At 51.9% G+C, this 22,691-nt stretch overlaps 2 protein-coding genes across 2 annotated transcripts in view; one reads left to right on the top strand and one right to left on the bottom strand.

Moving 5' to 3' along the window:
- Positions 1-18,284, top strand: part of vps52 (VPS52 subunit of GARP complex) — a 24,463-nt gene extending 6,179 nt beyond the window's left edge. The window contains exons 8-20 of the mRNA XM_056582202.1: positions 559-659; positions 2,462-2,594; positions 2,683-2,740; positions 2,904-3,037; positions 4,644-4,799; positions 6,566-6,684; positions 8,769-8,892; positions 10,853-10,948; positions 11,407-11,514; positions 12,498-12,563; positions 12,820-12,931; positions 16,812-16,930; positions 17,346-18,284. Coding sequence (XP_056438177.1) covers positions 559-659; positions 2,462-2,594; positions 2,683-2,740; positions 2,904-3,037; positions 4,644-4,799; positions 6,566-6,684; positions 8,769-8,892; positions 10,853-10,948; positions 11,407-11,514; positions 12,498-12,563; positions 12,820-12,931; positions 16,812-16,930; positions 17,346-17,492 — 1,473 coding nt within the window. The 3' untranslated portion in view covers positions 17,493-18,284. The remainder of the gene's footprint in view (positions 1-558; positions 660-2,461; positions 2,595-2,682; positions 2,741-2,903; positions 3,038-4,643; positions 4,800-6,565; positions 6,685-8,768; positions 8,893-10,852; positions 10,949-11,406; positions 11,515-12,497; positions 12,564-12,819; positions 12,932-16,811; positions 16,931-17,345) is intronic.
- The window catches only part of lgals17 (galectin 17), a 16,465-nt gene continuing 12,020 nt past the window's right edge, over positions 18,247-22,691 (bottom strand). The window contains exons 2-7 of the mRNA XM_056582208.1: positions 21,693-21,736; positions 21,121-21,465; positions 20,067-20,157; positions 19,764-19,942; positions 19,497-19,562; positions 18,247-19,153 (exon numbers count right to left, since the gene is read on the bottom strand). Coding sequence (XP_056438183.1) covers positions 19,068-19,153; positions 19,497-19,562; positions 19,764-19,942; positions 20,067-20,157; positions 21,121-21,465; positions 21,693-21,736 — 811 coding nt within the window. The 3' untranslated portion in view covers positions 18,247-19,067. The remainder of the gene's footprint in view (positions 19,154-19,496; positions 19,563-19,763; positions 19,943-20,066; positions 20,158-21,120; positions 21,466-21,692; positions 21,737-22,691) is intronic.

The raw sequence follows: 22,691 nt of genomic DNA, 5'->3' as shown, positions 1-22,691 counted from the left end.
GCATTGCAGAACTTGCATGGTCATAAATAAAAAGTACGAACTGCAGTTTAATTTTCTATGTTTGTTCTTAAATTGATGTAGAATGGAGCAAAGACTCCTGGGATTGGGAAATGCGTTTATCCAATAAACAGATGGAGGTCAAGTCTATTTTCGAAAAAATGTAGGGGGATATATGAGTGGCCCCACGTCGAATGGTATGACCCAAGATACGTCAGACAGAGAAAGCGCGCATATTCGACGGTACCGCCTTGTCATTGGTTTACCCAGGTGCCATTCCAACACCATTGCTACCTCTCATTGGCTGAATCTTTGAGCACGTTGTAGACTCAATCAATATAAGTCGCGGGGAGACGGAGCTCTGTTCGTTTGTATATTTTATTTTCGTGACCATATGTTTGGTTTATGTTAAAAAAAAAAGAATCAAAGAACCAGTTCTTCTTGTTTTGGGGAACCAGTTCTTGTCGTTCACGTTCGGGATTCGTTCGTTGTAACGAATCAGTCGCGACCGACACATCCCTAACACACACGTTAGATTGTATTGTGTTATGTTGTCTGCAGGCCGTGTCTAAGATCCGAGAGTTCATCCTCCAGAAGATCTACTCCTTCAGGAAGCCCATGACCAACTACCAGATCCCCCAGAACACCCTGCTGAAGTACAGGTAGGACCCCCCCCTACTGAAACACAGGTAGGACCAGGTTGCTGGTTCAATCCCCGGCTCCTCCTAGCATCGAGGTGTCCTTGAGCAAGGCACCTAACCCTGACTGTTAGCTCCCGACGAGCTGGCTGTCGCCTTGCATGGTTGACTCCGCCGTCGGTGTGTGAATGTGAGGTAACATTGCAAAGCGCTTTGGGTGGCCGATGGTCAGAAAAGCGCTATATAAATGCAGTCCATTTACATTTACATTTACCCCCCCCCCCCTATTGAGACACAGGTAGGACCCCCCCCCCCACTGAAACACAGGTAGGACCCCCTCCCCCCCCTACTGAAACACAGGTAGGACCCCCCCCCCCCCTACTGAAACACAGGTAGGACCCCCCCCCCTACTGAAACACAGGTAGGACCCCCCCCCCCTGCTGAAACACAGGTAGGACCCCCCCCCCCTATTGAAACACAGGTAGGACCCCCCCCCCCCCCCCACTGAAACACAGGTAGGACCCCCCCCCCCTATTGAAACACAGGTAGGACCCCCCCCCCTACTGAAACACAGGTAGGACCCCCCCCCCCACTGAAACACAGGTAGGACCCCCCCCCCCCTTTTGAAACACAGGTAGGACCCCCCCCCCCACTGAAACACAGGTAGGACCCCCCCCCCCCCCCCCTATTGAAACACAGGTAGGACCCCCCCCCCCCCACTGAAACACAGGTAGGACCCCCCCCCCCCCCCCTATTGAAACACAGGTAGGACCCCCCCCCCCCACTGAAACACAGGTAGGACCCCCCCCCCCCACTGAAACACAGGTAGGACCCCCCCCCCCCCTATTGAAACACAGGTAGGACCCCCCCCCCCACTGAAACACAGGTAGGACCCCCCCCCCCACTGAAACACAGGTAGGACCCCCCCCCCCCCTATTGAAACACAGGTAGGACCCCCCCCCCCCCCCTACTGAAACACAGGTAGGACCCCCCCCACTGAAACACAGGTAGGACCCCCCCCCCTATTGAAACACAGGTAGGACCCCCCCCCCCACTGAAACACAGGTAGGACCCCCCCCCACTGAAACACAGGTAGGACCCCCCCCCCCCCTACTGAAACACAGGTAGGACCCCCCCCCTACTGAAACACAGGTAGGACCCCCCCCCCCCCCCCTACTGAAACACAGGTAGGACCCCCCCCTGCTGAAACACAGGTAGGACCCCCCCCCCCCTACTGAAACACAGGTAGGACCCCCCCCCCCCCTACTGAAACACAGGTAGGACCCCCCCCTGCTGAAACACAGGTAGGACCCCCCCCTGCTGAAACACAGGTAGGACCCCCCCCCCCCTACTGAAACACAGGTAGGACCCCCCCCCCTGCTGAAACACAGGTAGGACCCCCCCCTATTGAAACACAGGTAGGACCCCCCCCCCCCCCCCTATTGAAACACAGGTAGGACCCCTGGTGAATAATACATCATTAGAAGTTTGTGAGGTCTGCTGTGATTGTCTCTCTAGCGTCAGGTCTCTCTTTGGGGAGCTGCCTGTCTTCCTCTGTTCAGGAATCTTGTCACAGTGGATCCATTTCCAGACGAGGTCACCCTGTTCATGATGAGCTCCTGCTAATCATTATCATTAAAACCATTCTGTTATCATGACATTAATTGGTGCCGGGCCGGGCGTCCAAACACCCTGCTGACGCACACGCTGTCGTCCTCATGTCGTTGTTATTATAGTAATTAGCGTTTGACTCCATGATGGAAGGCGTTCTTACCTTATTACCGCCACGCCCGTAACCCCCCCCCCCCCCCCCCCCTCTGCTGCAGGTTCTTCTACCAGTTCCTGCTGGCCAATGAGAGGACGGTTGCGAAGGAGATCAGAGACGAGTATGTGGACACCATGAGCAAGATCTACTACAGCTACTTCAAGTCCTACAGCGGAAGGCTGCTCAAAGTGCAGGTCAGAGCATCCCCCTCATGTCCAGCGAGGCATTAGACCTGGCATTAGACCTGGCATTGAACCTGTCCGTCTGTCTCTGTTCTTACAGTATGAGGAAGTAGCAGACAAAGACGACCTGATGGGTGTGGAGGACACCGCCAAGAAAGATATCCTGAATTAGTGTCTGTGTGATATGGTGTGACTCTGGTTTAAGGCTATACTGTGGTGTAAGGCTATACTGTGACTAAGTGTGACTCTGGTTTAAGGCTACACTGTGGTGTGACTCTGGTTTAAGGCTACACTGGTGGGTCTCCTTGACGGCCTCTCTAAGTTTCTTCTCCAAGCCGTCTCTGAAGAGCAGGAACACCATCTTCACGCTGGGCCAGCGGGGGGCGCTGCTGAGCCCCGCTGAGCTGGAGGGGCCCATCCTCATCCCCCACACCGCCCAGAGGGGGGACAGCCGGGTACGCACGCACTCACTCACACACACAGACGCATACACGCTCACTCACATTTACATTTAGGGCATTTAGCAGACGCTTTTATCCAAAGGGACTTACATCAGTTAATACACACATTGACACACCGACGGCAGAGTCAACCATGCAAGGCGACAGCTCGTCTGCTTTGTCTGGCAGTAGGAGGGGGGGCAGCGTGAGCGAGAGCAAGATCGCCAGCAGCAAACTATTTTGATCATGTTGATTGAGCGTGTGTATGCATGTGTCTGGAGCAGTTAGGGTTAAGTGTCTCGCTCAGGGACACATCAACACTCAGCTGGGAATCGAACTAGCAACCTTTAGGTTACAAGACAGCTGCTCTACCTCCTGAGCTAAGCTACCCTCACTCACTCCCTCACTCCCTCACTCCCTCACTCACTCACTCACTCACTCACTCAGACACACACACACGCATAGACACACACACACACACACTGTCTCACTCACTCACACACAGACGCATAGACACACACACACACACTGTCTCACTCACTCACTCACTCACTCACTCACTCACTCACTCACTCACTCACTCACTCACACATATAGACACTCAATCTCACACACACAAACACACACTGACGCACAGACACGCATACACACGCTCAATCAACGCGATCAAAATAGTTTGCTGCTGGCGATCTTGCCCCAGCTCTCGCTCGCGCTGCCCCGCCTCCTACTGCCAGACAAAGCAGACACGTAGATACACACGCCCCGGCAGGTCCGACTGATCCAGGGTGATCCAAACATGACTCTCCAGCCCCACCTGCAGGCCAAACGCCGTACAACCGCACACGCACACGCACACACACACACACACACACACACACACACACACACACACACACACACACACACACACACACACACACACACACACACACACACACACACACACACACACTAAAAGTGCATACATAGTCAATTGCAGTCACACACAGGATCAGATAACAATGACAATATGGATATAGAACCAGTGTAGAGGACGCACATCGACACAGGAGGGCAACACACAGAGGATGTAGAGGTGGTCTGTTCCCCTCCCACTACCTTATGGCTCTCTGGTCTGGTCCCAGTACCTTATGGCTCTCTGGCCTGGTCCCAGTACCTTATGGCTCTCTGGTCCCAGTACCTTACTGGTCCCAGTACCTTATGGCTCTCTGGCCTGGTCCCAGTACCTTATGGCTCTCTGGTCCCAGTACCTTATGGCTCTCTGGTCTGGTCCCAGTACCTTATGGCTCTCTGGTCTGGTCCCAGTACCTTATGGCTCTCTGGTCCCAGTACCTTACTGGTCCCAGTACCTTATGGCTCTCTGGTCTGGTCCCAGTACCTTATGGCTCTCTGGTCCCAGTACCTTACTGGTCCCAGTACCTTATGGCTCTCTGGTCTGGTCCCAGTACCTTATGGCTCTCTGGTCTGGTCCCAGTACCTTATGGCTCTCTGGTCCCAGTACCTTACTGGTCCCAGTACCTTATGGCTCTCTGGTCCCAGTACCTTACTGGTCCCAGTACCTTATGGCTCTCTGGTCCCAGTACCTAACTGGTCCCAGTACCTTATGGCTCTCTGTTCCCAGTACCCCTATGAGTCCCTGTTCCGGAGCCAGCACTACGCCCTGCTGGACAACGGCTGCCGCGAGTTCCTCTTTATCTCAGACTTCTTCATGGTCACGGGGAACTCAGGCCTGGACCTCTTCAACAGCATCATGGGGAAGACCCTCAGCATGCTGCTGGTGGGTCCCACGACCTGCCTCTCTCCTGGTCTCTCTCCTGGCCTCTCTCCTGGTCTCTCTCCTGGCCTCTCTCCTGGTCTCTCTCCTCTCTCCTGGTCTCTCTCTCTCTCTCCTGGTCTCTCTCCTGTCTCTCTCCTGCCTCTCTCCTGGTCTCTCTCCTGGTCTCTCTCCTTTCTCCTGGCCTCTCTCCTGTCTCTCTCCCGCCTCTCTCCTGGTCTCTCTCCTGGCCTCTCTCCTCTCTCCTGCCTCTCTTCTGTCTCTCTCCTGGTCTCTCTCCTCTCTCCTGGTCTCTCTCCTGGTCTCTCTCCTGGTCTCTCTCCTGGTCTCTCTCTTGGTCTCTCCTGGTCTCTCTCCTCTCTCCTGGTCTCTCCCCTCTCGCCTGGTCTCTCTCCTGGTCTCTCTCCGGGTCTCTCCTGGTCTCTCTCCTGGTCTCTCTCCTGGTCTCTCTCCTCTCTCCTGGTCTCTCTCCTGGCCTCTCCTGGCCTCTCTCCTGGCCTCTCTCCTGGTCTCTCTCCTGGTCTCTCTCCTGGCCTCTCTCCTCTCCTGGTCTCTCCTCTCTCCTGGCCTCTCTCCTGGTCTCTCTCCTGGTCTCTCTCCTCTCCTGGTCTCTCCTCTCTCCTGGCCTCTCTCCTCTCTCCTGGTCTCTCCCCTGGTCTCTCTCCTGGTCTCTCCTGGTCTCTCTCCTGGTCTCTCCTGGCCTCTGGTCTCTCTCCTGGCCTCACCTTGTCTACTCACCTTGTCTCCTCCCCGTTTCTCCTCACCTTGTCTCCTCACTTTGTCTCCTCACCTTGTCTCCTCACCTTGTCTCCTCCCTGTTTCTCCTCACCTTGTCTCCTCACCTTGTCTCCTCCCCGTTTCTCCTCACCTTGTCTCCTCACCTTGTCTCCTCACCTTTTCTCCTCACCTTGTCTCCTCCCTGTTTCTCCTCACCTTGTCTCCTCACCTTGTCTCCTCCCTGTTTCTCCTCACCTTGTCTCCTCACCTTGTCTCCTTCCCGTTTCTCCTCACCTTGTCTCCTCACCTTGTCCCCTCCCCGTTTCTCCTCACCTTGTCTCCTCACCTTGTCTCCTCACCATGTCTCCTCACCATGTCTCCTCACCATGTCTCCTCCCTGTTTCTCCTCACCTTGTCTCCTCACCTTGTCTCCTCCCTGTTTCTCCTCACCTTGTCTCCTCACCTTGTCTCCTTCCCGTTTCTCCTCACCTTGTCTCCTCACCTTGTCTCCTTCCCGTTTCTCCTCACCTTGTCTCCTCACCTTGTCTCCTCACCTTGTCTCCTTCCCGTTTCTCCTCACCTTTTCTCCTCACCTTGTCTCCTCCCTGTTTCTCCTCACCTTGTCTCCTCACCTTGTCTCCTCCCTGTTTCTCCTCACCTTGTCTCCTCACCTTGTCTCCTTCCCGTTTCTCCTCACCTTGTCTCCTCACCTTGTCTCCTCCCTGTTTCTCCTCACCTTGTCTCCTCACCTTGTCTCCTTCCCGTTTCTCCTCACCTTTTCTCCTCACCTTGTCCCCTCCCCGTTTCTCCTCACCTTGTCTCCTCACCTTGTCTCCTCACCATGTCTCCTCACCATGTCTCCTCACCATGTCTCCTCCCCGTTTCTCCTCACCTTGTCTCCTCAGCTTGTCTCCTCACCTTGTCTCCTCACCTTGTCTCCTCACCTTGTCTCCTCCCCGTTTCTCCTCCCCTTGTCTCCTCAGCTTGTCTCCTCACCTTGTCTCCTCAGCTTGTCTCCTCACCTTGTCTCCTCACCTTGTCTCCTCCTGCAGAAGAGCATGAGCAGCTACGTGGCGGACTGCTTCGACAGCATCGCCGTGTTCCTCTGCATCCACATCCTCCTCCGCTACCGAGCCATCACCACCAAGAGGGGGCTGCCCGCGCTGGACAGGTCAGTTCCCCAGTACACCCAGTACGACCAGTACAACCAGTAGCCCCAGTACGACCAGTACCCCCAGTACCCCCAGTACAACCAGTACAACCAGTACCCCCAGTACCACCAGTACACCCAGTACCCCAGTACAACCAGTACAACATCACCACCAAGAGGGGGCTCCCCGCGCTGGACAGGTCAGTACCCCAGTACAACCAGTACCCCCAGTACATCCAGTACACCCAGTACCCCCAGTACAACCAGTACACCTCCCCTCCACCTCCTGTCCCAGTACAACCAGTACACCTCCCCTCCACCTCCTGTCCCAGTATAACCAGTACACCTCCCCTCCACCTCCTGTCCCAGTATAACCAGTACACCTCCCCTCCACCTCCTGTCCCAGTATAACCAGTACACCTCCCCTCCACCTCCTGTCCCAGTATAACCAGTACACCTCCCCTCCACCTCCTGTCCCAGTATAACCAGTACACCTCCCCTCCACCTCCTGTCCCAGTATAACCAGTACACCTGCTATGAGCATCAGTTGATAGCTTCCAGAACCAACTCATTCTACCGTACAAAAGCGCGTGAATCAATAATCCCTAATCCCTCTTTCCCTGCACACCCAACACACTGGCCTATCAGAGTTAGAGTTAACCGCCGGGGGAGGGGCCTGTGAGAGGTATCTGGATCTCCCGGTTTCGAGATCAAAGGCCATTTGGATGATTGACAGGGCTGGTGTTTACCCGTCATCATAAGGTCAAGTCCCACCCATCACAGCCTGGCATCATCACGATGCTATTATCATACAGAATCTCTTTGTTATCAGCTTCGTCGTCGTCGTTGTTGTTGTTGTTGTTGTTGTTGTCCAAGGCTTGGTTCAGTCGTACACTTCAGACAACACCCTGACCTTCATACCCGGACACATTCTAATAACATTAATACCATTACTCCCATGACTCCCATTCTCCGTTAAGACGTCATCCATTCACCACCTCTTTCTAGTGTACTGGTATCAGCCGTATCCTACAACATACTGGTGTACTGTACTGGTCCCAGTGCTATGTCTCTAGGTACTGGTGTACTGTACTGGTCCCAGTGCTGTGTCTCTAGGTACTGGTGTCTCGTACTGGTAACAGTGGGGGCGTGTCTCTAGGTACTGGGAGGCGGTACTGGTAACAGTGGGGGCGTGTCTCTAGGTACTGGGAGGCGATGCTGGTAACAGTGGGGGCGTGTCTCTAGGTACTGGGAGGCGGTACTGGTAACAGTGGGGGCGTGTCTCTAGGTACTGGGAGGCGATGCTGGTAACAGTGGGGGCGTGTCTCTAGGTACTGGGAGGCGGTGCTGGTAACGGTGGGGGCGTGTCTCTAGGTACTGGTGTCTCGTACTGGTAACAGTGGGGGCGTGTCTCTAGGTACTGGGAGGCGGTACTGGTAACGGTGGGGGCGTGTCTCTAGGTACTGGTGTCTCGTACTGGTCCCAGTGGGGGTGTGTCTCTAGGTACTGGTGTCTCGTACTGGTAACAGTGGGGGCGTGTCTCTAGGTACTGGGAGGCGGTACTGGTAACGGTGGGGGCGTGTCTCTAGGTACTGGGAGGCGGTACTGGTAACAGTGGGGGCGTGTCTCTAGGTACTGGGAGGCGGTACTGGTAACGGTGGGGGCGTGTCTCTAGGTACTGGTGTCTCGTACTGGTAACAGTGGGGGCATGTCTCTAGGTACTGGGAGGCGGTGCTGGTAACAGTGGGGGCGTGTTTCTAGGTACTGGGAGGCGGTACTGGTAACAGTGGGGGCGTGTCTCTAGGTACTGGGAGGCGGTGCTGGTAACAGTGGGGGCGTGTCTCCAGGTACTGGGAGGCGGTGCTGGTAACAGTGGGGGCGTGTCTCTAGGTACTGGGAGGCGGTGCTGGTAACAGTGGGGGCGTGTCTCTAGGTACTGGGAGGCGGTACTGGTAACAGTGGGGGCGTGTCTCTAGGTACTGGGAGGCGGTGCTGGTAACGGTGGGGGCGTGTCTCTAGGTACTGGGAGGCGGTACTGGTAACAGTGGGGGCGTGTCTCTAGGTACTGGGAGGCGGTACTGGTAACAGTGGGGGCGTGTCTCTAGGTACTGGGAGGCGGTGCTGGAGCTGCTGTGGCCGCGCTTCGAGTTGATCCTGGAGATGAACATCCACAGCATCAGGAGCACCGACCCTCAGAAACTAGGACTGCTGGACACCAGACCCCACTACGTAGGGACACACACACACACACACACACACACACACACACACACACACACACACACACACACACACACACACACACACACAGACATACAGACCCACACACAGACCCACAGACACACACACAGACCCCACTACGTAGGGACACACACACACACACAGACACAGACAGACAGACAGACAGACAGACAGACAGACAGACAGACAGACAGACAGACAGACAGACAGACAGACAGACAGACAGACAGACAGACAGACAGACAGACAGACAGACAGACAGACAGACAGACAGACAGACAGACAGACAGACAGACAGACAGACAGACAGACAGACAGACAGACAGACAGACAGACAGACAGACAGACAGACAGACAGACAGACAGACAGACAGACAGACAGACAGACAGACAGACAGACAGACAGACAGACAGACAGACAGACAGACAGACAGACAGACAGACAGACAGACAGACAGACAGACAGACAGACAGACAGACAGACAGACAGACAGACAGACAGACAGACAGACAGACAGACAGACAGACAGACAGACAGACAGACAGACAGACAGACAGACAGACAGACAGACAGACAGACAGACAGACAGACAGACAGACAGACAGACAGACAGACAGACAGACAGACAGACAGACAGACAGACAGACAGACAGACAGACAGACAGACAGACAGACAGACAGACAGACAGACAGACAGACAGACAGACAGACAGACAGACAGACAGACAGACAGACAGACAGACAGACAGACAGACAGACAGACAGACAGACAGACAGACAGACAGACAGACAGACAGACAGACAGACAGACAGACAGACAGACAGACAGACAGACAGACAGACAGACAGACAGACAGACAGACAGACAGACAGACAGACAGACAGACAGACAGACAGACAGACAGACAGACAGACAGACAGACAGACAGACAGACAGACAGACAGACAGACAGACAGACAGACAGACAGACAGACAGACAGACAGACAGACAGACAGACAGACAGACAGACAGACAGACAGACAGACAGACAGACAGACAGACAGGCAGACAGACCGACCCCACTACATAGGCAGACAGACCGACCCCACTACATAGGCAGACAGACCGACCCCACTACATAGGCAGACAGACCGACCCCACTACATAGGCAGACAGACCGACCCCACTACATAGGCAGACAGACAGACCCCACTACATAGGCAGACAGACAGACCCCACTACATAGGCAGACAGACAGACCCCACTACATAGGCAGACAGACAGACCCCACTACATAGGCAGACACACAGACCCCACTACATAGGCAGACACACAGACAGACAGACCCCACTACATAGGCAGACACACAGACAGACAGACAGACAGACCCCACTACATAGGCAGACACACAGACAGACAGACAGACAACGATACACACACACACACAGATACAGATAAACACACCCAGATTCACACACACACACACACACACACACACACACACACACACAGACCCCACTATGTAGGAGCACAGATAGACAGATAGACGGACAGATGCACAGACGCAGATACACACACACATACTCACACAGATTCAGATACACAGAAACACACACACAGATACACACACAGACACAGATGCACACAGACTCAGATACACACAGACACAGATAAACACACACACACACGCACACAGACAGACAACGATACACACACACACACACACACACACACACACACACACACAAACAGATACACATACAGATACACACACACACAGACACAGATAAACACACCCAGATTCACACACACACAAACACACACCCACAGACACATACAGACACAGATACACACACACCCACAGACACGCACACAGAGACAGAGGGAGAGTTCGGTTTAGTTTCTGCAGCAGTGGGGGCGGGCCGGTGAGATACTGTGTGTGTAACAATGTGTGTGTTTTCCCCAGATCACCCGTCGCTATGCAGAGTTCTCCTCTGCCATTGTCAGCATCAACCAGACCTTCCCCAACGAACGCACACACACCCTGCTGGCCCAGCTGCAGGTGAAGCGCACGCACACACACACACACGCACACGCACGCGGTTGTGTTCAATGATGTGTTTCATCAACAGGGTCCACATCTTGTGAAGTAGGCTAAGAGCTCCTTTACACTGTATCACCGTACAGCATACATTTACGTTGGCCTTCTCATGGCTTCATATCTAGAATGATAATGGTAGCGGCAGTTTTAGGAACTACAAACATGGCCGCCGCTGCCCCCTGCAGCGGCGGCCAACTACAAACATGCTCTACAGGGGATGGGGGGGGGGGGGGGTGGTGTGTGTCATTTCCCTTACCGTGTTTTCAGACTGACCTCCCCTAGAGGGAGCAGTCTGACCTCAGTCCTGTTCATCACGTTATATTGAATGTTACGCCTAGCTTCCCTCCTGTGCATCATGGGAAAGTGGTCCTTTCCCATGATGCACGGCGGTCATGTGACCAGGGTCTGTGCTGTGTCAGGTGGAGGTGGAGAACTTTGTGCTGAAGATGGCGGCGGAGTTTCCCTCCAGGAGAGACCAGCTCATCTTCCTCATCAACAACTACGACATGATGCTCAGCGTCCTCATGGTGAGAACTACAAGCATGGCCGTCCATGCCCCCTGCTTTAGTTTAGGAACCACAAACATGGCCGCCGCTGCCCCTGCTTTAGTTTAGGAACTACAAACATGGCCGCCGCTGCACCCACTGCTTTAGTTTAGGAACTGACGCTCTAGGGGTGTGTGTGTGTGTGTGTGTGTGTGTGTGTGTGTGTGTGTGTGTGTGTGTGTCATTTCCAAAAGCGTGTTTTCAGTGGGTTAAGGCTGGCTGGGCTCTCCAGGAGAAAATCTAAACAATTCCCAAAGTCTGCTCCATATCAGCAGTGGTAGGCAGTCTGGCCGTGGGGCGCAGGAGATGTTTCTGTACCCCTGAACAAAGACCTTCTCATCTCTGAAATATCTGAATCCTGTCCCTTGTAATGTGATGGGTGGATTCAAATAAAGAATTAAAATGTGTGTGTGTATGAGTGCAAAAGAGGTTGAGTTTGTCTGCTCACAGTGTGTGTGTGTGTGTGTGTGTGTGTGTGTGTGTGTGTGTGTGTGTGTGTGTGTGTGTGTGTGTGTGTGTGTGTGTGTGTGTGTGTGTGTGTGTGTGTGTGTGTGTGTGTCTGACAGTGTGTGTGTGTCTGCTGACAGTGTGTGTGTGTGTGTGTGTGTGTGTGTGTGTGTGTGTGTGTGTGTGTCTGACAGTGTGTGTGTCTGCTGACAGTGTGTGTGTGTCTGCTGACCGTGTGTGTGTCTGACAGTGTGTGTGACAGTGTGTGTTTGTGTCTGACTGTGTGTGTGTGCGTGTCTGCTGACAGTGTGTGTGTGTGTCTGCTGACAGTGTGTGTGTCTGACAGTGTGTGTGTGTGTCTGCTAACAGTGTGTGTGCGTGTGTGTGTCTGCTGACAGTGTTTGTGTGTGTCTGCTGACAGTGTGTGTGTGTGTGTGTGTGTGTGTGTGTGTGTCTGTCTGCTGACAGTGTGTGTGTGTGTCTGCTGACAGTGTGTGTGTGTGTGTGTGTGTCCCCAGGAGAGGGCAGCAGACGACAGTAAGGAGGTGGAAGGCTTCCAGCAGCTGCTTCTGGCCAGGACTCAGGTACACCAGGGGCACCCTGGGAAATGGAGTCTTCATCCTTCCACTGGCTCCTCCTGCTCCTTAGAGCGCCACTGACCTCTGCTCCTCCCTCTCCTCTCTCCTCCCTGCTCCTCTCTCTCTCTCTCTCTCTCTCTGTCTCTGTCTCTGTCTCTGTCTCTGTCTCTCTCTCTCTCTTCCTCTCTCTCTCTCTCTCTCTCTCTCTCTCTCTCTCTCTCTCTCTCTCTCTTCCTCTCTTCCCCTCTCCTCCTCTCTTCAGGAGTTCATCGAGGAGCTGCTGTCTCCTCCCTTCGGGGGGATGATCTCCTTCGTGAAGGAGGCGGAGGTGCTGATGGAGAGAGGGCAGCTGGAGCGGCTGAAGAACGACGAAGGTGAGGAGATTACCGTAATACACCTGATACTGTGTTACCGTAATACACCTGATAGTGTTACCGTAATACACCTGATGCAGTGTTACCGTAATACACCTGATACTGTGTTACCGTAATACACCTGATAGTGTTACTGTAATACACCTGATGCAGTGTTACCGTAATACACCTGATACTGTGTTACCGTGATACACCTGATACTGTGTTACCGTAATACACCTGATGCTGTGTTACCGTAATACACCTGATGCAGTGTTACCGTAATACACCTGATACTGTGTTACCGTAATACACCTGATACTGTGTTACCGTAATACACCTGATACTGTGTTACCGTAATACACCTGATAGTGTTACCGTAATACACCTGATGCAGTGTTACCGTAATACACCTGATACTGTGTTACCGTGATACAACTGATACTGTGTTACCGTAATACACCTGATACTGTGTTACCGTAATACACCTGATGCAGTGTTACCGTAATACACCTGATACTGTGTTAGCGTAATACACCTGATACTGTGTTACCGTAATACACCTGATACTGTGTTACCGTAATACACCTGATACTGTGTTACCGTAATACACCTGATGCAGTGTTACCGTAATACACCTGATACTGTGTTACCGTAATACACCTGATACTGTGTTACCGTAATACACCTGATACTGTGTTACCGTAATACACCTGATACTGTGTTACCGTAATACACCTGATGCAGTGTTACCGTAATACACCTGATACTGTGTTACCGTAATCATAGGCGTCGATTACGGGGGGGACGGGGGGGACATGTCCCCCCCACTATTTGAAATACGAATTTTGTCCCCACCAGTTTTAAAAATGTGCAAACCAATTGCGACTGAAAAAATCCCCACATACTCAACCGAAATCGTCGAGTCTAAAATCATGCGATAGGCGCGCTCGAAGACATCATTTATTAGATAGGCCTACCTAATAAACCGTTGGAACACACAAGACCGGAACCCATAGCAACGCCGGTAAACAAACCCCGACTCCCGAGAAGCCCAATCCCTATGAGCTCCCCGCGCTACGGCCATCCGGAGGCGCACAGAGCTTTTGGCCGTGATATTATATATACAATTATATTATATTATATACCATTATATATAGAGCTCCGAGAGTCGCAAACGGCAACAATCACTTTCTCCTCCATGCTGCAGTACACCCCGGACTGCACAGCGCTGAGTTTGACGGTTGAACGCTGATTGGCTGTTACGTTACACATGTCACTCAGTGGCCACGCTGTTGAACGCTGATTGGCTGTCATCACGCGAAATTCATGTCAAAGTTGAAATTTGTCGCGCCACAAATCCTCGTGAACGCGCTCGCCTGTGCACGGAGAAAGTGTGGCGCGACAAATCAAAAAAATTTGCCCGATACGCGTCTATACGTTCACTTTGTATGGGATCTTGTCGTCCCGTTGCGTTTGGTGTGAACGCACTGGAGAAGTTTCAAGACAGACCCAAAATTGACATTTTTATACAGAAAATAGCCGGTCCTTTTGCTTCCTATAAAAAGCATGTTTGTGACACTGGATATCGATATGGATACGTCATCTAGCCTGCATGTGGAGGGCCACATAAGGTAAGAAATTGGTTTACGTAAACTTTGCTGCTGGTTCTGTTTACTCGTGAATCGTGATGACCTGGCCAAAGGTTACCCACGGTCCTAAGCGATTGTGATCTGATTCGGTGCTCCAGTTAGTATGCATTGTATATATAGATTGCAGCTAGTAGCAGCTACACACGGTGCGATTGCTATGCCAATGTGGTTATAGTTGGTTTTGTCTGACTGAGATATGTGACGACTTGGAGCCTGGTAGGCCTATCCTGACATAAATAACATTCTCGCACAACCTGTGTGATTATCCTAAACTGAAGGGGATTTTATTTGCGGACAATTTTCAATTTTATGTTGTAACGAGTGAAGTCTACATTGGTCATTCGCAAGTGTTTAGTGGTGGTCAGGATTTGGCAGATGCAATTCTCCTCTGGGTGCTTGTATTTTTCTTCTTTTTTTAATGCAGCATAACATATGCTACCAGCAGCCCTGGCTCGTCTTCAAAAGGCTGATGCTCAGTACCTCGTTTCATTTCGTACCCCCTTACAGTCTGGCATTGTTTGTCTGGTAAACTTTGTTGATGTCAAGATAAGTGTTAAATTGCCAACACTGTTCTTTGTCCTGTGTGTATTAGTCTTAGGCCTACATATCCCGAGCCAATACCCTGGTGTTTCCAACGCCGTTTTGCAAAACAAGCCAAAACACAAACTGTGGTTTTCAACTTTTATTGTTCGAATAGGATCTTCATAGGGCTGGCCCGAATGCCATTTTTCAGGCTTCGAATACTCGTTGGGTTTTACGAGCGAATATTCGAATACTCGTTCCAGAAAAAAACACCATAAAAAACAACATTAATAATCCTTATATACTCCCTGGAACCGATTTTGACAGTATCTGCATATTTTGTTGAAGATTTAATAGCTTTTGAACGTTAATTAGTAGGCCTAAGTAGGTTGAAGTTCCTTCGTTTTTCCCCGTGAAAGCGAACAGCTGTTGCTCCGTTCCAAATCAGCTGTTCTCTGCAATCTCAGCCCTTACGGGAGCTTTTCAATTCATCCTGGAACGTGCATCTTTTCAGGGAATTTGTACAATAAATCCATAACAAATACCGAATATTGATTGTCTTATGTGTCCATATTATATCCATTATATTGACCGGGTATTCCCAAGACGCTCACGCTCTGCAGCAAGCCAGTCACAGCGCGGTGCTGTACAGCGAACGTAAACAAACAACTAAGCTACGGTTTTAAGTATTACTTTTCCACCAGAGATCCCGCTAATGTTGTGTTATAAAGTAATGGGAAACAAGATATCTATTCTTCCTCCACCTCTCTCGCTTCTCTGCTTGGTGTCGCTGACGCTTATAGTTTGCCTCCCTCCCTCGCTCTGGTAAAGTCACCTACGTGGAAAAAAAAAAAAATAACGCAGCTCCGAATACTGATTTAAGCTTCAAATACTAATTTTCCGAACCAGTATTCGAATATTCGAATAATTTCAACACCTGACAATACACTGTAGAGCATATTGTAATGCAGCGTTGAATGGATGAATAGCTTACATAAGGGTACCCAGCACTTTTCAGACCACACTCAAGCTTATGGTTATTGTCCCCACCACTGCTAAAAACAAACTGACGCCCTTGACCGTAATACACCTGATACTGTGTTACAGTAATACACCTGATGCAGTGTTACCGTAATACACCTGATACTGTGTTACCGTAATACACCTGATGCAGTGTTACCGTAATACACCTGATGCAGTGTTACCGTAATACACCTGATACTGTGTTACCGTAATACACCTGATACTGTGTTACCGTAATACACCTGATACTGTGTTACCGTAATACACCTGATACTGTGTTACCGTAATACACCTGATACAGTGTTACCGTAATACACCTGATACTGTGTTACCGTAATACACCTGATGCAGTGTTACCGTAATACACCTGATGCAGTGTTACCGTAATACACCTGATGCAGTGTTACCGTAATACTCCTGATACTGTGTTACCGTAATACACCTGATGCAGTGTTACCGTAATACACCTGATACTGTGTTACCGTAATACACCTGATACTATGCGTCTTATATACTGTAATACACCTTCTTCTCTCTCTTTATCCCCGTCTGTCTGTCTGTCTGTCTGTCTGTCTGTCTGTCTGTCTGTCTGTCTGTCTGTCTGTCTGTCTGTCTGTCTGTCTGTCTGTCTCTCTCTCTCTCTCTCTCTCTCTCTCTCTCTCTCTCTCTCTCTCTCTCTCTCTCTCTCTCTCTCCCTCCCCCAGCCCGTATCAACCAGCTGGTGCGGGGGTTCTCCAGCTCCTGGAAGCACTCTGTGGAGGCCATGAGCCAGGAGGTCATGAGGTCGTTCACCAACTTCAAGAACGGCACCAGCATCATCCAGGTCAGAGGTCAGGGGTCACCAGGGTCCTAATGACCCCCCACCAGGGGGTAAACAGGCTGACCACAGGCAGTAAACAGGCTGTAAAGAACCAGGGGGTAAACAGGCTGACCACAGGGGGTAAACAGGCTGACCACAGGGGGTAAACAGGCTGTAAAGAACCAGGGGGTAAACAGGCGGTAAAGAACCAGGGGGTAAACAGGCTGACCACAGGCGGTAAACAGGCTGTAAAGAACCAGGGGGTAAACAGGCTGACCACAGGGGGTAAACAGGCTGTAAAGAACCAGGGGCTAAACAGGCTGTAAGTGACTCCCGTTCCTACACTGTGTGTGTGTGTGTGTGTGTGTGTGTGTGTGTGTGTGTGTGTGTGTGTGTGTGTGTGTGTGTGTGTGTGTGTGTGTGTGTGTGTGTGAGACAGGGCGCTCTGACCCAGCTGATCCAGTACTACCATGGCTTCCATAAGGTCCTCAACCAGCCGGCCTTCCGGAGCCTTGGGGCGCGCTCGGAGCTCATCAACCTCCACCACCTCATGGTGGAGGTGAAGAAACACAAGCCCAACTTCTAGCACACACACATACACAGAGCCCAACTTATAACACGCATGCACGCACACAGACCAACTTCTAACACACGCACACACAGACCAACTTCTAACACATGCACGCACACAAACACACACACAGACCAACTTCTAACACACACACACACAGCCCAACTTCTAACACATGCACGCACACACAGCCCAACTTCTAACACACACACACACACAGCCCAACTTCTAACACATGCACGCACACAAACGCACACACAGCCCAACTTCTAGCACACACGCACACACAGCCCAACTTCTAACACACGCACACACAGACCAACTTCTAGCAAACACACACGCACATTCCAACTACACAAACGAACAAACAAACACAGCCCAAATTCAAAGACACACACACACACACACACACACACACACACACACACACACACACACACACACACACACACACACACACACACACACACACACACACACACACACACACACACACACACACAGAGCCCAACTTCCCCGCACTCCATTAGTGGCTTTCATCAGAAGCCCCTCCCCCGGTTTCTGTTCAATGCCACCACACTGAGGTGGTCCACTTCCTGTCCTGCGGCCGCCCATGGTGACAGCTTCCTGTCATGCTAACGTTGGCTGGTGGCGGTGACGGATTCCTGTTGGCAGAGCACCCCTCGCACCCGATGCTGATCACCGTGTTCTGGTCCTGATGCTGATCAGTGTGTGACCTCTGACCTCTGACCTCAGCGGCTCAGAGATTAATAAAGAGTTGACCTTGAAGGCTCTTCTTTTATTTCACAAACAAAATCCAAGTTCACAATCTAATGATTCATTCTATATTTATTCATCTTAATAATGATAACAGTGAGGATAATGATAGTAAAGTGCATTTACTGTATAAAGTGCTTTTTATAGACAATTCTGTTTGTTTTGGGGAGAACACTCATAATGAGGAAAATGTTATAATTTGACATTTATTGAGGCAGTAACAACAGCTTAGTGAGGCTGAACCCCTTCAGCTGTTCTACAAAGAATTACATCAACATTGTTAAGAATATCCAGTGAAACTGCAACACAACCTAGTCACACGGCCATGGTCAGTAGACGGCTACACACAGGGTTCAAACCATAGATACATATACACTAGATGTCTTACGGCAGCGTCTAGAACATCATCACAGGTGGCAATCTTACCACAGGCAAGCTTTCTGGTGGAATCTGTGGTCAGTCAGTGATCTGCACAAACGCTATTAACTCTCATCTCGCTGAATGTTATAATCTTTTACCTATTTTAGAACATTCTATCATTTTAGAACCCAACATAATCGTTCATGAGTATGCAGTGTAATAACTACATCTCTGACGTTTATAACAAACCAAACCGTTTGGAAATCGGTTGAAAATTTAGCAAGTTATGCTCATTTAAAAAGTACATGTACCCCTATCAACAACGTTATGGGCGAGCAGCTGACTGTGGCAAGATGGCCGCCAGTGGTGACGTTCGGCTCCATTGGCCAGCAGCGCGGAGGAGACAGTGTTCTATATAATGAATCTATGGTTCAAACTACTCAGCAGTCCATCTCAGGACCGAGTCAGCCTGGAGGCCAACGCACACGTCCACAGGAGCAGAGAGAGAGGGATACAGCCGGGCGGGCGAGGCCCGACAGCTGGGAGAGAGAGAGAGAGAGAGAGAGGGATTTAATCCTGATATGTTGTATTCATATAGTTGTGTGTCTGTATATATATATATATATATATGTATATATAGTTTAATTGTTAATTAATTGTTAATTGGTGATGTTAGAATGACTATGTATGAAGTGAGCATGTGTTGTGTAGGTTCTGTGCATCTGTATGTGTGTGTGTATGGGTGTGTGTGTGTACGTGTTGTGTAGCTGTGTGTACGTGTTGTGTAGGTGTGTGTGTGTGTGCGTGTTGTGTAGGTGTGTGTGTACGTGTTGTGTAGCTGTGTGTACGTGTTGTGTAGATGCGGTATTGTGTGGACCTCACCTGTGCTGCCGACAGGAGAGTTGTGTTCCCTGTAGTCCTGGTGGGGCTCTGGTACCAGGAGGGACTCTGACGGACAGACAGACAGGTGAGCAGAGAGACAGGTGAGCAGACAGACAGGAGAGCAGACAGACAGGTGAGCAGACAGCCAGACAGGTGAGCAGACAGACAGGTGATAGAGAGACAGGTGAGCAGACAGACAGGTACCACAACCTCATCATGTTGTAGTGCTAACTCATTGCATCTCATTCTTTACCCCCCCCCCCCTACCTCGTACGCTGAGCAGCAGGGTGCTGACGGCCAGCCCGTGCCCGTCCAGGACCTTGTAGAAGCCCTGGTCCTCGGGGGTGGGGTGGGTCAGCACCAGCTCCTCCCGGCCCGGGACCCTCCTCAGCCGGGGGGACTCCACCCCCCCTCTCTGCCACAGCAGACCCCAGCTGGAGCCGTTCCTGGGGACACAGGACGGGGGGCGGGGGGCGGGGGGGTCAGCCTGGAAGCAAAGCGACCCCAGCGACGGAGACCCTAAGCTTGGTGCTGCTGCTCCTGGTGGGTGGGGCGCAGCAGGGGGCTCACCTCTCCTGGAACACCACCCTCTGGGCCTGGGGGGTGATGAGCTCCAGGGTCAGGTCCTCTCCAACGCTCACCGACCTCTGGAGCTTATGGTCTGGAGAGGAGCACAGGGTCAGTCCTCTGGTCCCCCCTCCTGGTCCCCCCTCCTGGTCTCCCCCCTCCTGGTCGCCCCTCCTGGTCTCCTGGCCTCTCCCTCCTGGTCTCCCCCCTCCTTGTCCCCCCCCCTCCTGGTCTCCCCCTCCTGGTCTCCCCCTCCTGGTCCCCCCTCCTGGTCCCCCCCTCCTGGTCTCCCCCCTCCTGTTCCGGCCCTACTTTCGCTTTGTCTACTGACCGGGGCCCGGTCTCCCGATAACGCTCCCTCTAGCGTGCGACGAAAACTCCTACGTTTAGACTAATCAGAGATGTTTACCTCTATAGGCTTGGTTCCCAAACGGTCTCAGGAGCCTTCTTAGGAACACTCCTTACGTTGTTCGTAAACGGAGCTGTCCAGAAAGAACGTTCTGAAATCGATAGCTCAGAGATCGAGTTTCATTTCATGCGCAGGTGCATGACAGCGTTCTAACTAAAACATTGCTCGAAATCCTTCTAGTAGGCCTAAACATTTATTTAACCAAAGGCGAACATAGCATAGCCTACGCTGATTTAAAAACAATATAGAAAATATAGAAGGAGCGAAGGAGATTGTGGCAATCACATCCTTAATTACATCTGTCGCAGACGTTCAGATGAGGCCATTCATTACATAATACTGTTTATGCTGCGACTGCTTAGCTTTTTCTTACCGGTCTGTGTCTGGGCTTTGCCCATCGCGCCCAGGCCCTCGCCTACTGTCCCCACGGCCACAAATAAAGAAGAGCCAAGACAACATCCTTAATTCAACATGCCGTTTCATTTGGCCTCAACTGCCCACGGATGCAAACTTGGAATGAACAATTAAACAACTTGGCCTGTCCTGCTATCCTCCAAGTCTATCCTGCTACACCAGTTAAACCGGGCCCAGTTCTGTTTAAGTCCCTCCTCCACCTCCATCTCCCTGACCTTTGACCCGGGGCCTCACCGTGCACACTGAGGCGCACGCTGTGCAGCGGGACGCGGCGGACCAGCCGCCCGCCGCCCTGCAGCCCGTAGGAGTCGTACTCGCCGCCGTCCAGCAGCTGGGCGTCCAGCAGCTCCAGGGAGCAGTCCCCCGCCTCCAGCGCCCCGGCGGCCATGGCCAGCCGCCCCTGGAACCCGGGCGCCGCCCACGTCTGCTCGCCCCACCTCTCGTAGACCGTCTCCAGCGGCGCGCGGCTCCGCCACTCCACGTGGGCCCCGCCCTCCTCCCAGCTGCAGGGGAGCAGGGCCCGCCCCCCCACCGCACACACCACCACCGGGGGCGGGGCTCCGGCCCGCGCCCAGGAGACTGCGGGCAGAGGGGGGAGGGGCTTAGACAGGAGGCCTGGGTACTCACCGGGGGCCTCCGCCACGGAGGGCCACGCCCACCTGGGGGCGGGGCCTCCGGTATGTAGAGCCACGCCCCTCTGGGAGTCTCGGGGAGGGTCCTCCGCTACAGAGGGCCACGCCCCTCTGGGGGCGGGTCCTCTGCTACGGGGGGCCACGTCCATCTGGGGGCGGGTCCTCTCTGCTCACCCATCAGCTCCAGCAGCAGGACGGAGGTCAGCCGGTCGGGGGACCTGGAACCACACAGCTCAGTGTGAGGGGAGAGTAATAAAGACCCACTGGCGCCCTCTAGGGCCGCGGGGAGCGAATATTTTTTTCGTAGCCGGAATAGTCCCGCCTCCAGCGCTAGGATTGGACAGGCAGCCTGTCAGTCAAACTCGCGGGCCAGCCAGAGCTACGTCTTCATGCCTTCATTTATAATTGTCTACAGCCGCTCTGCCGCTTCGCGTTTACTTCGATGAAAATGTATGTCAACTTCGCCTTCACGCTATTTGATGTGTAAAGACGTGTTCAGGATGACTCACGCTATCCTGAACACACTTCTCAAAGGGAGGCAAATTAAAGCCAATTCTGATTCACCAAACAGCAGTAATGTAATAGATCGTGAGATCCCCAAAATGTACGTTAGCCCTGCAATCAAGACGAAATGTGGAGCTAGGCCTTTGTAATCTTGGATATATCTATAAAAGAGGAATATTGATTAATTTGTTTGCTCTTTTGTTTGATCATGAGCTGAACAGGCCTTTAGCATTGATGTAAAACTATTTTAATCCTTTGTGGTTTGGTGGTCTCGTGCTATAGGTATGACTTGGAGAGTGGTTCAACACGTTGTTTATTCTAACAGGGAGACAAGGTAAACGGTATTGCGTTCTGGAGGGTGGGTCATGAAGCATCTGCCGAACACATAACAAACAGTTATGTTTGGAGTGGGCGGAACGGTAAATAGGCCACGCCTACATGTTCTAATTTACCCAGGTAAACCTTTGGTCTGTCTTGGCTTAAACGGAAAAGGCAAAGTGGCCATGTTTGTATTCTTTAACTCATTTTTAACTCATGAATCATTCAATCCTTATATGGTGTTGTCCATTATGTGGTGAAGTAACCATTCATAACTGTGGTTATGGGGCGCCGTTTGTAAAAACTCTGTTACAATTTTTTAGCTGATACATTTTCAACATTTAGCTCACT

Source organism: Gadus chalcogrammus, chromosome 22 (assembly GCF_026213295.1).
Source record: "Gadus chalcogrammus isolate NIFS_2021 chromosome 22, NIFS_Gcha_1.0, whole genome shotgun sequence".
In the NCBI taxonomy this organism is placed as follows: Eukaryota; Metazoa; Chordata; class Actinopteri; order Gadiformes; family Gadidae; genus Gadus; species Gadus chalcogrammus.
The sequence above is the reverse complement of the archived record's forward strand: the minus strand, read 5'-3'. Positions and strand labels throughout refer to the sequence as shown.